At 36.8% G+C, this 17,697-nt stretch overlaps 1 protein-coding gene across 1 annotated transcript; it reads left to right on the top strand.

The window, feature by feature from the left end:
• Nucleotides 1–1,573: 1,573 nt before the first annotated feature.
• LOC113340849 (protein phosphatase 2C 51-like) lies at nucleotides 1,574–3,993 on the top strand. Its single transcript, XM_026585906.1, has 3 exons — nucleotides 1,574–2,524; nucleotides 3,212–3,317; nucleotides 3,689–3,993. Exons 1-3 carry the CDS (start codon nucleotides 1,574–1,576, stop codon nucleotides 3,991–3,993), a joined length of 1,362 nt encoding a protein of 453 aa, XP_026441691.1.
• Nucleotides 3,994–17,697: the final 13,704 nt, after the last annotated feature.

Consider the following 17,697-nt stretch of genomic DNA (forward strand, 5'->3'; position numbering starts at 1 on the left):
ACTCTCCCCCGCATATCACAGTTTTTTACCATCTCATGTTGGTATGTCATAAGTACTGATTGCTGACTACTCGAGTACTAGTTAATATTCTCTTGCATCCTTATTTTATTTTTGAAATTTCCAATCCGCACATGTTCGAACGAAGGATACGTATCAACTGCTAGATACTGGGTTCATCGGACTGATTTTCTCTTGTTTCAATGAGGATTTATCACTCGTCGTTGTTATTCTTATTACGCGCGGTCCCAACTTTTCAACTCTTTGGGTGCACGAATCCAGGTTATCACGTTCCGATCTTTAGATGGGAAGCAGAAATACATGGCAGGACCAATTTCTGTACAGTACCCTGTTAATAGCACTCCAGTAATAGAAGTTGACTGATCATCTTTGAGTACTTCAGAAAATGTGTTACCAAGATCTGCCTCTGGAATGCCAGAATTATCTGAGCACAACACAACAATTTCAGGAACTACTGAGATATTCTTCGACCTACAACAGTTTTTTCTGTGTTGCAATACTTGGAATTCTCGCACATGTGAGCGGCTACCTTCTCAAAAGTAACAGGTGGCTCAGAATCTTCAGTGAAGTCATACACACGGCTCAGAATTTTACGTTTATTTTCAGGTTTTGAGCATATGGATGTCTCATGTTCGGGAATTTTCTCCTGGTACTGCCACGCAGGCTACAAACCCTTAGCAAGCCAACCAAGTCTGATGAGTAACCACCGAACTAACTAAGAATATATGACACCGATTGTCTTCTCGGGCGTCATGCTTCTGGAATCCTTCTTGCACATGTGCATGTAGGCTTCTTTAGAACCTGCTGCGAAGACCGCCATATTGTTTTTGTCAGTCTTATTAAAGTTTTATACGTACATTGTTGAATGTCGAACGTTCTTATTAACCGACCTGTTTCATGGCCTTGAGCGGCTAATGAAAGCCATACGTACGTAGGCCTCACTTGCTAAGAACCGATCATTCAAGTTCAAATGTTAAAAATCAAAATTAATGCCTTTTCACCCTGTTTTCGGCCACGCAGACGTTTGTGTAAGTGACTAAGTGTATGTATTACGAAGGCAGAGTTCTTCTCAAAACCCTATATAATAAATTAATGTCAGTGCAACAAAGCTGTGTTGGGGGTTATTAGGTTTTCTAGTAAAACTGTCGTGGCAATGGAAGAACAGATGATCTCATCATCATCATGCAGGAAATGAACACGTGTCTGGAAGCTAAAGACCGATTGGAGAATCCACGTAGCAGTGTAGTAGAATGCCGTATCAAGACACAGGTGGTTGATATCCATCGGACAGAAAAATTAAAGCTTTAACGGGTTAGATGATGTGATTCTCTCATCTTTCTTCTTTTTACTTCCTTAACTCCAATTTTTTGGTTTCTGAATCCCTCTCCCTCCCACTAGTACGTACCTACGCTAAGCTGTTTGTTTGATAGCCCTTATTTCTAGTACAGACTTCAATTCTCTGCTGCCTGTAAGTAACTCTTATCTCAGAATTGAATGAAGAAGAAGTAGAAGATTTGATCGGTGATGATGAGATTATTATTATTATTACTAGATCATGGACGAAATTCAATGGAAGAAAGCTAGAGAAAGAAATAGACGTATTAATCATCAGAGATTTATTAGAATTCAACAATTAAAAACTTCTTCGTCTGTTATTATCAAATCACCGTCATCAATGGAGAATCTTATATCCGGCAGTAGCAGCAGTGCTGAGTATCTATCTTCTCATAATAACAGTAGTAATAAGATTAAGATGAAGAAATCATCGTCGTCGTCATCATCATCAAGCTCTTCATCGTCCAATGGTAATAAAACACTAAGTTCCACACCATCAACAGCAACGGCTCATCCAAGTGTTGAAGTCGGTGGTGGCGGAGGTTCATCATCTTCAAGAACAGTAAAAGATGAAGAGCGAGATGTTTCTAGGGTTTTATGTTCATCGTACGGGTCAGTGTCGGTTTGTGGAAGAAGAAGAGAAATGGAAGATGCAGTAACTGTAGAACCGGGTTTTTTGTCAACAGAGTTTATTAGGTTTGATTTTTTCGCTGTTTACGACGGACATGGCGGATCAAAAGTTGCTCAAGCATGTCGAAACCGTTTACATCAAGTTCTTGCTAAAGAAATCGAAGATATTGAAAGACAATTGATTGAACTTAATCTTCATGATAATCCTAATCCTAGTTTTCCTAATAAAACCGGTGATGATGAACGTGATCATGAAGATGAACTTGACTGGGAAAGCATAATGAACTCATGTTTTAATAAAATGGATGAAGAGATTAATGGAAGTGGAATTGAAAATGAAAATGAAAATGAAGAGGAGAGTAATACAATAAACCAAAGTGGGTCGGTTACTTCTGGTTCTAGTTCGTCCATGAAAACAATCGGTTCTACAGCTGTTGTTGCCATTTTAGGTAAAGATAAATTGGTTGTTGCAAACTGTGGTGATTCTAGAGCTGTTCTTTCTCGTGCTGGTATTGCCATTCCATTATCTCGTGATCATAAGGTATTACTACTCTCTTTCTCTCCTGTTTATGTCTTAATTATAACTAGCTTAAATATTTTTGATTAGATCAAGTTTTTGATTAGTTTGATTACAGTTTTATTGTGTTTTATCATTTAGTTTCATTAATTTACTACAAATGGAAAGTTTTCTAATTCCAAACTTTGGATGGATACTGGGTGGATGGACACGTGGCTCGCTCTCCGATTTTCAGTTGACTGAGATTTTGACAGGTGGGCCATGAGTCAAGTAAGCTAATGACATGTCACGTGTCATCTAAATAAGATCTTCGATTACGTGGAGTTTCTAGGGAACAAAAATAGGATAACTACTTCTATTGATCTATTGATGAAACATTAATTAATGAGCTGATTATATGACATGTCACGTGTTATTGGAAAATAACTCCAATTTACTTGAAAATTTAAATTTGATTCACCGTAATATGATGAGATGTTGTTTAAATTTAGAGAGGAAATGTGGGATTTGTACACAAGAAGCATTGGAGAGATGAAATTTCTTAGAACATGAATATGTTGGTCGAAAAACAGTCTCATATCCAACGAATAGTATGATGGCTAATTGGGAACATTTCTTTGTCTTAACCGTTCCGTTCAATTATTGCTTTCTGGAAATGTTATTATTAAAAAAAAATTAATTTTGGAATCTATATATACTTCCATTGCACAGCCTGACAGACCTGATGAAATGGAGAGGGTGGAAGCCGCAGGTGGAAGAGTAATAAACTGGAATGGTTATCCTGTTCTTGGGGTACTTGCAACTTCTAGGTCCCTAGGTATGAATTTTTTTCTTTCTTTTTCTTCAATTTTACTTGTCGTATTATAGCAAAGCTAGCTGAAAATGAGTGATTTTAGTTCAGAATTTAAGAAGGTTAGGCAAACATTGATATACTACATATACAACAGAAATGACTCTTAATATTTACAATCAACTCAAACATGTACAAATGGTTGGATATTATTATTATCATCCTTCAATTTATACTAAGTTCGTCCAACTGCAAGTACTTTTTCAGTTAAGTTTATAGTGCGAGTAATTCTAATGAAGTGAATTTGATTTTGAGGTGTATGTAACTTCGTTTTAAAGTAATATAGAGCGTGATGTCGTTGTCATATTTCTTTGATATAACCCCTAATTCTGATGCAGGAGATCATTACCTTAAACCTTATGTCATCTCTGAACCAGAGGTCACAGTGATGGAACGCACTACAAATGACGAATTTCTAATACTTGCGAGCGACGGTTTGTGGGATGTTATGCCGAATGAAACTGCATGCGAGGTTGTAAGAAAGTGTTTAGAAGGTCGAACATTATTGAGGAGATTATCAATGTCTTCAAACAGAAACAATGCAGGTGAGGCTGCAGCTATATTAGCTGAGTTAGCAATGGCTCGAGGGAGCAAAGACAACATTAGTGTAGTAGTGGTCGAGTTAAAGAGATCCAACCGTTAATCTCTCGGTATAGGATTTTTGTTTTAGTTGATCTTTGTGTTTATTTCTTCCTTCTTCTATAACTTTTTAAAGATTGTATTTAAACATAAGAGACATTGGTCATGTACATAGGTTTACAATTTGCTTCATGGTTATTTGTTGCTAGATGGGTTTAGATTTCAACATAAGAAGACTACAAAAATATGAACAGGATCTTCCTCAAGTTGAGGTTAAATTTCATATATTGCAACAACAAAACATGAAGGCTGGAAAGAGAACCGTTAAAAATGACACTGAAATGCCAAAACACTAACAAAGATGCCAAGCTACTAACATGAACATAGATACCAAGATACTAACATGAACATAAAATGGTACAACACTATCGTAACAACAAAACATGAAGACCAAAAAGAGAACCGTTAAATATGACCCTTAAAATATCCAGGATACCAAGATAAATATAAAATGAACATAAAATGGTACAACGTAGCCGGATAGCCCAGTTATGCCAATAGTATCATGACACAACTATTTAGATTTAATCATGTCCCTTTATATATCGGCGATTACTTCTAGCTCACCGACCACGAGGATATCATCTCTTTAAGCTAAGGAAATTACAACAGGACTCGAAAGTAGGTGATTTCGGTCTATTAACCGAACTGTCCAAGCCCATATATCCTGCAAGCCTCGTGATAATTGATTTCTCTTCAAAGCAGTGATGACAGCTTGCGAGTCAGATGAGAAGTGAGCTCACATGACCTCACAGCAGTAGTTGTTGACATATATATATCAAGCTTATGATGCTGTCAGTTGGGATTTTTGTAATTGAGGTGATGCTAAAATGTGAATTTCAAATGGTACTTCTCAAAACTACTAAAATTTCTATTAGCTAAATGGAGGGTCAATGGGTTATTTTGGAATTGGGAGATAGCTTAAACAAGGTGATCCTCTTTCACCAATATTCTTTATTATAACTGAAGATCTTCTGGGTAGAATATTTTCTCAATTTGAGTCAAGGAAAATTATGCCAATAGTAATTAGGAATGGTTTACATCCTTCACATCAATTGTTCTACAGATGATATATTTATTTTCTTTAATGGCAATAAAACAAGTTTAGATCACTCTTACAACTGCTGAAGGATTATCAGCTTGCTTCTGGTCAAGTTGTAAGTAGAGAGAAAAGCAAGTGTTTTGTGGATGGAGCTGATGTTGAATAAGAGTTATTGGTGATCATTTACAAATGAACTTATCTGAATTTCCTGATAAATATCTTGGTTGGTACTCATTCCTGATAGAGTCAAAACTGTTCATGTATAACATTTTGTTGAGAATATGCAATCCAAATTGGCTAGTTGGAAGGGTAAACTTCTTGCATTCAAAGCAAGAATAACAATGATAAAATCTATATTTTGGAATATTTCTATTTACACAACGTATGTTTATAGAGGGCCTAAGAGTGTAATCGTAACTTGGGAGAAAATCATTATAAATACTTATGGTCTGGGGACCAGAGAGAAGCAAACTAATTACTCGTGAGTGGAAAAATGTGTGTGCTCTTATTGAAGAGAGTGGTTTGGGTATTAGAAGACTCGAATATACTAATAAGGCATTTTTGATGAAATTATTATGGAAAATTCAGGTTGTTGATAAGGAATGGCTAAAAAATTAATGTTGGCAAAATATAAAGATAAGAACAATGAATGGATCACTTATTATAGGCAATACTCCATTTGACCTGGTATGGTCTTGGGATTTGGATGCCGATGGTTCATGGTGGTTGCTAATGGTAATTATATAAATGTGTGGAAGGTAAATGGGTAATTGAATCTGTTATTAGTGATATTTCTGCTGACAAGAGGATTTGGTGTAGTCAGTATTCCGGGCGAATTGTTGAAGGTTAGTGATTTGAATGTGTATCAGTAATGGCGCATTTCTGACGAAATGTTGAAGTATTTTTTTTGCTAAAGATTTGCATGTTCTTTGATCGTGGTGATGACAAGAGGATTTGGTGTAGTCGGTAATCTGGAAAATTTACAATTGCTCATGTATTTAACAAAACTAGAATCAAAATGCATGTCATTCACTGATGTTGATGGTGGATTTTTGACAAAGGGTAAAATCTTCATTTTGTGTAACTTTTCAGGCCAGGGTTGAATGATAATTTTACACTGTATGGGTAAAACGGTCATTTATAATGCATCAAGTTTTGGACCAGGGAAAAAAAATCATTTTACCAAAATTTGACCTAAAAGGGAATAATGGTCATTTTGGGATTATTTCTCACAATACTTGATTGTCAAAATGTTTTAGTGTTATGTTCCCCGGTTAAAATTCTAAAGCTTACCTAACATCCATGTTCATTCCCAGCTGAGTAACATGGATTCACTGAATTTTTCTAGTTTTACTCTAAACTGGAGCATGCACGATATCTCGATTCCTATTGGTCGAGACAAAACCTAGGAAAGCTAGGAATCAAGGTAGCATGAGGACGGTGGGTGCAAAACCCTAGCAATTGAATATAAAGAAAAATTGAAAATGTTAGTCACATAAGAAGCTCGGATGAATTGCGGAGCGAAAAGAGCAGAAAAGTAGTGAAAAGTCGGGAGGAATTACACAAGGAAGCCGCGAAGAATGTTGTGCGCAAGACCAAAAGGCTAGAACTGGGATTGAAGAGGAAGAATTGTCCTTAAAGAAGATATGGGCTTGGCATACCCAAGGCCCAAAACCCTCACCCAAATCCATTTCCTATATCCATACCCGTTTCCCTTTCTAGCCGTCAGATTGGATCATCTCAGCATCCTATGGTCGCAGCATCGCCAGTACATCAAAGTCTGAAGCTCCTGTCTAACACTACAGCACCTAACTCCATCTTGAGCCGTCAGTTTCGTTGTATCAGGCATCCGATGGTCGATACCATCCTATTCACTTGTAGCCGTTAGATCAATCTATCATTTCCGCATCCCACGGCTCAGCTTTGCGAATCATCGAGACTTGATGCATCCGCTCAACACCCAAACACCTAACACCTATACCCGCAAAACAAACGCACCCTTCTTCCCAAAACCATCGACTCTGTCTTCTCCATTCCGTCTGCAGAGAAAACTATGCCACCACCATCACCTCCACTGCCCCTTCTCAACCACCACAACTCCCACCAAAAGCCATCATGGCTTCTAACAACCACAACCCATCATCACTACCACGTCCTACATCTTCCTCAACAACTAATTTCATCTATTTTCACGCCACTGAACCCTAGGTGTGAAGTTGGTGAAATAGGTTGATGAGCTAGAAATAATTGGAGCAGGACATGGAGCGGGAAGAGAAATAGAAGGATGGGTCGACGTGATGGAGCAGTTATTTCATCGAATTAGGTAAGATTTGGTAAACCCTAATTTTACTGTTTTTTTTGGGAATTTGGGGATTTTGTTTGTAAACCCTAAATCGATTAATTGGATATAAATAGGGATGTGTGGGTGTTGTAGAAGGTATGCCTGGATTAACCAGAGCATCAGTAGAATAGTTTAGTTTTGTTATTTCCATGAACTGTTAGCTTTGAGGGTTTATCAATCTTTTCAATTCCATGATTCTCAATTCAAATGCATTGTTAATATTAGCTGTTCAGAACTCCAACATGTATTGAATTTGATTGTGTGATTGTTACAATTTACATTAAGCTCATGTTTATGTTATGTTATGTTTTGTTCTTATGATTTGTTCTTAGGATAGTTTCATTTGCCCTAGCCCTGCTGTGTAATACTTTGACAAAAGCCTTAGAATGTTAAACAAGTTTAGGAACACTTGAACTTAGTTTAAGCTGCAACTTCATGCTGAATTCACATGCCTTTGACTAGTTGTACCTTAAAAAGACAACTAGTACTTTGGAAAGAACTATAGTTGTGTTTAACATTTCAATAAGAGAATGCATAGCATGAACTAGGGTGAAATCAAACCCCTTATTTCACTGTCCATCTTAATCCACAACTTATTATTTCTTTCATGCTCTGTTTAGCTTAGGAATTAGTAAAGAGAATTAGGAAAAATAACTATTGCACCCCCGAGTCCCTGAGGAATTTACCTTTCTTCCCATCACTAGCTACATTCGACCCTGTATACTTGCAGGTGTAGTTGTAGGCTTTCTTAAAAACCCTACCAAGTTTTTGGCGCCGCTGCCGGGGACTTGGCATTGTGTGGTTGCTGTTTTTCCTTGCTTTCTTTCACTTGCATATCTTGCATTTAGTATAATCATTTAGCTCATCATAACTTGCATTTTCATCTTTGCATAATTTTTCATCTTTGCATCATTTTCCCTTGTTGTTCTTGTTGTTCTTAACAGCTTCTGTTGTTTTTCTTTCCTTGCTCATTTGCTTGCTGTTGCTCTTAGCTTGCAGCTGCACTTGCATCATTTGCTGTTTACATTGCATTCTTGCTGTTTGCATCTTCATCTAGTTGTTTGCTTGCTGTTCTTGCACAGCATCAGAGCATCTTCTTGCCTGTTGCTTTAGTGCACTGCTGTGAACTGCTTAGCCCATTTGCACCTTTGTTGCTGAATCTGCCCCTGGTGCTGCTGCTGCTTGCACTGCCTCTGCTGTTGCTGGTGAACTGGTGGAACTGAGGCTGTTACTTTCCCCTGTTGCTGCCTGTTGCTGCTAACTGCTGCTGCCTTCTGCACCTGTTGCTGTGCTGCTAAGGCTGAAACTTGCTGAACCAAAGCTGCAGCTAGAACCCAAGCCAAACTGGTCTGTAATACAAGCCAAAGAAAATTGAACCAAGCCCAACTGGGCCTTGAGTGTTGAAGCCAAAGCTTAGGATGATCCAAAGCCCAACTGGGCTTTTGCAACCAAACTGAACAGCTGGGCTGTGCTTCACAGGTAAGCCTAAACCCATTAAGAGAACCCAAACTGTGGGCTTCCATTTTTCTTGTGGGCTTGTAATATTAAACCCAACATTTGGGCTTATATTTTTTGTTGGGTTTGTAATTAATTTCTTGTGGGCTTGTTTGTTTAATTTCTTAAGGGCTTGTGGTTTTAGATTGATTTGGGCCTTTTGTTTTAACTAAAGAAAACTGAACTTTTGAAAGCCCAGTTGGGCCTCATATATTAGTTAGTAGCTAGCCAAAGCCCAACTAAATTTCTGGGACTGTGGGCTTAACATCCATTTGAAAACTAAACATTACACTGTGGGCTTGACCCAAAAACAGAAAACGTTTTCAAAGCCCAGTTGGGCCTCGACCTTTGGCTATTTAAGAGCCCAAATTTCAAATTGTTACCTGGGCTTGTTTCTGAACTGTGGTCCTGAACCAAAGTTCAAGTGGGCCAAAATTTCAAAATTCCAAAAACCAACAGTGAGCTTTACTCACCAGCAGTGGGCCTGTTTTTCAAAAACGTAGCTGGGCTTCGCAAAACCCAACAGTGGGCTTGGTCACCTTATCCCATTAAAAACCAAATGTTTTTCTCCCATAAAAACCAAAGTTTTCCAAATGTTTCCCTAAAAACCAAAAATTTTCTTTTTCCCATCAAAACCAAATGTCTCCCGACAAAACCAAATTTTTCCCAAAAAGTCCAATCCCATTAAAAAACAGATTTTCTTGTAGATAGTTTCTTAGTTAAATCTTTTGTTTCTTTTGTATATATAGTGCTAATCCAATATGATCTCGGCTAAAAAAATGTTGGATTTTTGCCTTGAATAATGGAGTTCTAATCTTGCTTTCGCCGAAATCGGGTATTCTCTTTCCTTTTTCTCTACTCAGCATAATCCTCTCCATATGTTGTATTATAATTCTTTACATCTTTTGAAACATTGAGGACAATGTTTAGTTTAGGTTTGGGGGTATAGAGTAGATACCACGATCACATGCCATAATTGAAAACAAGAACTCCTTCTTTTTGAACTCTTTTTGAAAAAATTTAAAAATTCCAAAAAAATTAAAAAAAAAATTAAAAAATCATAAAAAATGGAGCTCATTTACCTTGAAATGTTGACTCTTGTGCAAATATGTAATACATAAGGATTCTTAGTCTAGATATTTAGGCACCCTGATTCTAGCACAATTCACATGTGATAAGAAACTTGCACGCGCACGATCTACCAATACATGTATAGCCTCGATCTTCAAGGTGTTTGATAGGAAGTTAGGTTGCCAATCACTTTAGAATACTGAATGAGACTTGACTAGCTTGTTCTTTGGTTGGCTGGGATAGAAGTTGGAGGATACGTTAAGAAAAGCAACCATAGAATTTGACCGGATGCATTCGATAAGGGCCACCTCTTGCTAAGAGTCATGTAATTATGTTTTTCTTTTTGTTCATGTATCAAAAGTGTCATTATGTTGTAAAGATCAAAGTTATTTCTTCAAAAAAAAAAACAAAAAAAAAACGATGTATATATTCAGAAAAAATATCAGAAAAATACAAAAAAAATCAACTATTTATCAATTCCATGCTCTCTTGTTCCAAAAATAAAAGAGAGTAGTCAATGTAAATAAGAGTCATGTAAAGAGTCATTTTGTTGTTTCATTGTAATAAGCAAGAAGGGTGTATGCCATTGATGTACAACGCGAGTAATTGTGAAACACCTCCTACTCATTCACAATTCTCGTAAAGTCCGGACAGCTAGCTAGATTTCGACCTTGGTTCTTAGCCTGAGAAACTATCTCTTGGTGATTAGTATTCATAACATCCGATCTTTCTTTACACATGTGTAGATACACTTTACACTCTTATCACATGTCTTTATTTGTTATCAGTGCTAGGATTGTGCCTTTGATAGCTAGATTGACATCTCCATTTTGCTGTGAGCTTAAACTGACTTGCACATGTCACATTTGATGGAATCTGAGCTTATATTTTGACCTAGAACTTTGTAGGTACGTTATAAGCAAACCTTCACGAGACTTCACTCGTCCACTAGGGACACTTAGTGGTTTAAAAGGCTTAGTGCATACGCTAAATGCATTCGAGAGACCAGCGACAGTGGTATAGGTAGGATTTCCTTAGTTTTATTTTACTTGAGGACAAGTAAAATTCAGGTTTGGGGGTATTTGATGAGTGCTAAAAAGTGCATATTTCTATATATTTTTCTTGGCATTTAACTCATCTTTTGTGCATTAATTCTACATTTTAACCCATATTCTGTATTTTCATTGTTTTCAAGAATAAATATTTTTATTAATTAATTTTGTATTTTTAGGTACCAAATAAAGATTGGATGAATTGCGGAGCGAAAAGAGCAGAAAAGTAGTGAAAAGTCGGGAGGAATTACACAAGGAAGCCGCGAAGAATGTTGTGCGCAAGACCAAAAGGCTAGAACTGGGCTTGAAGATGAAGAATTGTCCTTAAAGAAGATATGGGCTTGGCATACCCAAGGCCCAAAACCCTCACCCAAATCCATTTCCTATATCCATACCCGTTTCCATTTCTAGCCGTCAGATTGGATCATCTCAGCATCCTATGGTCGCAGCATCGCCAGTACATCAAAGTCTGAAGCTCCTGTCTAACACTACAGCACCTAACTCCATCTTGAGCCGTCAGTTTCGTTGTATCAGGCATCCGAAGGTCGATACCATCCTCTTCACTTGTAGCCGTTAGATCAATCTATCATTTCCGCATCCCACGGCTCAGCTTTGCGAATCATCGAGACTTGATGCATCCGCTCAACACCCAAACACCTAACACCTATACCCGCAAAACAAACGCACCCTTCTTCCCAAAACCATCGACTCTGTCTTCTCCATTCCGTCTGCAGAGAAAACTCTGCCACCACCATCACCTCCACTGCCCCTTCTCAACCACCACAACTCCCACCAAAAGCCATCATGGCTTCTAACAACCACAACCCATCATCACTACCACGTCCTACATATTCCTCAACAACTAATTTCATCTATTTTCACGCCACTGAACCCTAGGTGTGAAGTTGGTGAAATAGGTTGATGAGCTAGAAGTAATTGGAGCAGGACATGGAGCGGGAAGAGAAATAGAAGGATGGGTCGACGTGATGGAGCAGTTATTTCATCGAATTAGGTAAGATTTGGTAAACCCTAATTTTACTGTTTTTTTGGGAATTTGGGGATTTTGTTTGTAAACCCTAAATCGATTAATTGGATATAAATAGGGATGTGTGGGTGTTGTAGAAGGTATGCCTGGATTAACCAGAGCATCAGTAGAATAGTTTAGTTTTGTTATTTCCATGAACTGTTAGCTTTGAGGGTTTATCAATCTTTTCAATTCCATGATTCTCAATTCAAATGCATTGTTAATATTAGCTGTTCAGAACTCCAACATGTATTGAATTTGATTGTGTGATTGTTACAATTTACATTAAGCTCATGTTTATGTTATGTTATGTTTTGTTCTTATGATTTGTTCTTAGGATAGTTTCATTTGCCCTAGCCCTGCTGTGTAATACTTTGACAAAAGCCTTAGAATGTTAAACAAGTTTAGGAACACTTGAACTTAGTTTAAGCTGCAACTTCATGCTGAATTCACATGCCTTTGACTAGTTGTACCTTAAAAAGACAACTAGTACTTTGGAAAGAACTATAGTTGTGTTTAACATTTCAATAAGAGAATGCATAGCATGAACTAGGGTGAAATCAAACCCCTTATTTCACTGTCCATCTTAATCCACAACTTATTATTTCTTTCATGCTCTGTTTAGCTTAGGAATTAGTAAAGAGAATTAGGAAAAATAACTATTGCACCCTCGAGTCCCTGAGGACTTTCCCTTTCTTCCCATCACTAGCTACATTCGACCCTGTATACTTGCAGGTGTAGTTGTAGGCTTTCTTAAAAACCCTACCACACCTCTCGTTGATGTCATGAAAAGAAGTGCTTGACTTGTCACTTACGACCATCTGCTACCTAGCTTGAGCGTGATTGGCCAAAATATTTCCCTACATGTAGGTTTTACACACAAGACCCACAATACATGTTAGTTTGAGGAATAATCACGTATTCATTCTTCCACTCAGCAACTACCACGCTTTGCATTATTATACATGATACGAGCTTGTTCCATATTATGTGGACTTTGCCATACAAACAGGCACGCCTTAGTCATCCAAATAACGACTAAGAGCCACTCTCTACCAAAATTACTTGAGACATCAAACATGTCACAAACTAAGGGATGTTTATCAGGGTATTGGTTTGGCGGTTTACAACATGCGGTGTGAAATACACCCATTATGAGAAAGTGTCATCTTCACACGATCTTCATAATAGCGGGCAGTTAACGAGTAAAGGAGAAGTGGGTACACAACCGTCCAGCCCTACCTTCATAATAGGGGCACGATTTTATCATCTTCACACGATCTCCACTACTTCACTACTCCATAACTCCCATTTTCTATGAGATCAGGGTGTTCGACTATGACTTGATATAAATAGATTTCCAATCTATTCAATCAACAACTAACATAATTTTCAGAGAACACAGAGAACTTACAGCTTCCATTTTTTACAAGCAAGTTCCATTTTCTGAGACAAGTCATAAACAGTCACATTTTACGAAGCATGTCTCTCTATCTCAACATCCTTTCTACTTCCCTCCCTATGATCAACCCTTCTCCTTGATTTTGTGACCGAAGCAAGACTGGAACAGTCATTTCTTGGTTTAGGCCAGAATTGTACAGATTGATCTCTCGAATCTAAAGTAGTCCTGTGCAGTACATTAGTTTAGGGTCTAGACTCGTTTCTCATCAACCTATACACTTTTACTCTTTTCTCCAGAATCAGTTTTTACCCCACTACAATTGTTATAAGTACATATGAAAAAGATGCATTTACCATGCGCAAGCAATGTCTAGAAGATTACTAGGGGCATATTTGTTATTGGTGATAAACTGAAATCCGAAGCTTTTAGATTAGATACTGGATATTATTTATGTCAGCATGATCAAGATAATTAGCATATTATTTGGTATTGCAATTATGGTTAAAATCCGTAGAGATGGTTAGGTGTATATTTTCTTTCTTGAATCCTTTATCTTTTAAAGATGTATCGAACCTTGTAAATCAGAAAAGCCCAATCACTAAACAAATATGTAGTATTGTTGCATTCAATACTAAGGTGGAGAATCAGAAGAATATGAATGTAGACTATTTTGACGACATTTATGTTAATTAGGTTGTTGCACAAAAAAAAAATCATTCACGTGACTCATGATTGTGGTTTAAGTCTTAAAGGGGATATGTGGAAAAACTCTTATGATTTGGCTATTTTCAGGTATTTTGATATTTCCTGCAGAAAAGTGAAGATGGTGCACACCGTTGAATGTTTCTTTTTTATACCTAATGAGAACAATATTATATTATGTTGTGTTGGTGTTTCCAAGGAGAACCCTCGAAAGGCATGCTTTGGTTTTACCAGAACGAAGCACAATGGTGGATTTTTGATTGCTGATATATGGGAACTAGTATTGCTTTTAGCCGGACTAGTTGTTGTGATTAGAGCTTTTGATGAGCTGTGAAAAATTATTAGCAGAAGGCTTTGATTCAGTATTAATTGCATGTTATTCAGGGCTTCTAGAAACAAAAATCTTCCTTGGATTTTTTTTGCCTGCATAGAATGTTTGCAGGAACGTCATTTAGGTTCGCAGCTGATAAGATTTCCAAAAGGGATGCAAGTATAAGGAATGGCCAAATTGTATATATGATCTTCTATGTATATTTTTCTTTAATAAATTAGGATGTCCTCACATGGCTTATTATAGATTTGCTTAATTTCTGTTTTTGCTTTATTGGATCTTTTTGGATTCTGTTATTGCTTTGGTTGTAATTTATAATAATTTTTATGGTTGATAAAACAGTTTGTTAAAAAAAAAAACCAAGAAGATCTTGGTTATAGGATAACCAACTTTAGTCATAGTCATCCGGTATTTGATATCCATATTAACACTACTAACAGGGAAATCTACATTCATCATTAACTCCTTAAACTCGTTGGCATCCTACATATATTGATCGGTAATATGTTTTTAATTTTAGATTTTTAACAATTTCATTCCTTACATGCCTCCATGACGCTTTTTCATTCTTGTTAAACAATTGCAGTTGTTTCAGCATAATCGAATAACCACAATGTCCATCTGTGTTCGTATCTTCAATGTGATTTACAAGAGGTTGGATCTCTACTGGCAGCTGAACCCGGTAATGTTCATTAATATGACCAGTTGACGTTGTTCTGACTTGTGATGCTCTTCGGCTCATGGATTGCAGGCTTTTCATCAGCACCGACTCATTAACACATGATAAAGCATTTTTAACATGTTCAAAGGCTGATAAGTTCCTTTTAGTGGATTTGTTCTTCATCTGATGTAACTTTGTCAGCCTTGTTGCCCTCAGGACACTTTCGGCTCTTCAAAGTAAGTTTTTTTTCGGATTTTCGAGCACTTCAAGCTGTGATTACATGATAACTCTTTAAGTTTCAGTTGAAAAATCCCATATTTCAATAATAACTTTTAGGGGATTTTAATAAAATGCCCATATAGGGAAATGTAATGAAGAAAAAGCCCATGTTTTTTTCAATATTAATTAAGTGACCATGCCTTGACCTTTTCCATCAGTTTTTTCAAACAAACAAAAAACGGCTAACCACCACTAGCACATATGTGGCAACAAATTAACCATAATAAAAGACACTTTAACCCCCAAGTTGTATGACTAGAACCAAGTTAACTCGTGCCAAAAGAACGAGTCAGTTACTAGGAAAAGAATAATTGGCAAAGATCACACCAAAGTAACTCCAATATTAATACCAAGAATGAGTATTGGCTGGATTAGAAGTGCCAAGTCGTAATCAATAATGGACATATCAATAGATGGATGCCTTCGCTTAAGATTGACAGATTGTAGTAGACAGTTGAAGCAGTTCACTCATAATCATACCTGTTCAGACATACAATAATCATCATTTTGCAATAGCCAGACGTAATTTCAAAAATGAATTCACATTAAATTAACCTAGCTATCATCTCTATATTTAAATGTCGGGTACAGTATACATAATACATAGATGATAGACAGATGCAAGGAAGCCAATCAATTAACATGAAGTAAAACTGTCGAAAGGCATATTACTCTGAGAACATGAGTTTAGAAATCAACACGAGCATTTTGCATAGTAATGTGTGAATCTTTTGAGACTTTTCCCATTGAATTTCATCTAGCTCTTCCTAATTCAATCTCTCATCTTCAGACTTCAAGGTTTCTGGTCATAAAAACATACGCCAAACTAGAAATGAACTAACTATGAAAATTTAAAGTATCAGTATCACAATCCTAGTAATATTGTGAAGATTTGAATCACAACCACTGAAAAGACTAGGGTACCCAAATACACCACAATCTTTTTGTTTCAACCTATAAGTCCTCTACCGAATGTCGTCTAAGGACAGAGTCGAGACTGAACGACAATTCGGTTCAAACTTTGTGTGATTGTCTATGGATACAAGATCGAGACAATACAACAACAAGATAACTTGTGTGATTGACTATTGATACAAGATCGAGACAGTACTACAATAAAGTGTGTTACTTGATAATAGATTCGGTAATAACCAAACTCTATAAGATCACTATCAAGTATTACGAAGTTTGAAAAGACGAGGGTACCCAAATATACCTCAATCTAAAACTTTTCCACCTATAAGTCCTTTCTCCGAAAGTGATTGTATATGGACTGAGTCGAGACAATACAACTAATCGGTACACACTTCGTGTGATCGTCTATGGATACGAGATCGATACAATACGACAATAATATAACTTGTGTGATTGACTATGGATACAAGATCGAGACAATACAACAACGAAGTATGATTACTTGATAATAGGTTCGGACTTAACCAAACACTATAGGATTGCTATCAAGTAATTAGGAATTAACGTTTGTATATTTTACTTCTAATTATAATAAAATAATTATAATTACGGAAATGGAAAAGTAAAAGACACAACAAGATTTTGTTAACGAGGAAACCGCAAATGCAGAAAAACCCCGGGACCTTGCCCAGAATTGAATACTCTCAGAATTAAGCCGCTATACAAAATTTAAACCAACTTCATATAGTTGAGACCAAGCAACTAAACCTATAGTTCACCTAGTTCCCTCAGTATTCCTGCGCCTCCAACTTGTAATAAGTCACGCACTTGGAACAATTCCTTTGGTTCGTATTCCAAACAGTAAAGGAACAACAAATCTGTTCGGTAACAAATCTTTTCAAACAACGTGATATGAGTTTGACAAAAGGCTCTTCGATTTATCCCAATAAACTCCTTTGTCAGGTTCTTAGATCAATCTATTTAATAACTACCAAAGTAATTGTTTAGACTATGCAATCAATAATATTAATCACAAAGAAATGTATTGATGCCGATCTACTCAACTAATCAATCAAGGTTATCACAAAGATAAAACGATTATAGTTGGATCCCCAGCCGATCAAGTTTTGTGCACACCAAAGATTATGAACTCAAATAAGAAATCTTTTTTGTCTTCAAATCTTCTTAGATCTTCAATAAACACCTGCACACAAACAACTTGTATCTCTTGTGATCAATCACACACAGAACGGAGTCTGTTAACGATGGATTATCACAAGATGTCTTTATATCTACAAACAGTTCTAAAGATCCCCGTCGATACTTCGATCTAGTTTGAATGAATCTTATATCAGAAGATTCTCAAGCATAAACAAACTAGATGCAATCAAAAT

Source organism: Papaver somniferum, unplaced genomic scaffold, assembly GCF_003573695.1.
Source record: "Papaver somniferum cultivar HN1 unplaced genomic scaffold, ASM357369v1 unplaced-scaffold_24, whole genome shotgun sequence".
NCBI lineage: Eukaryota > Viridiplantae > Streptophyta > Magnoliopsida > Ranunculales > Papaveraceae > Papaver > Papaver somniferum.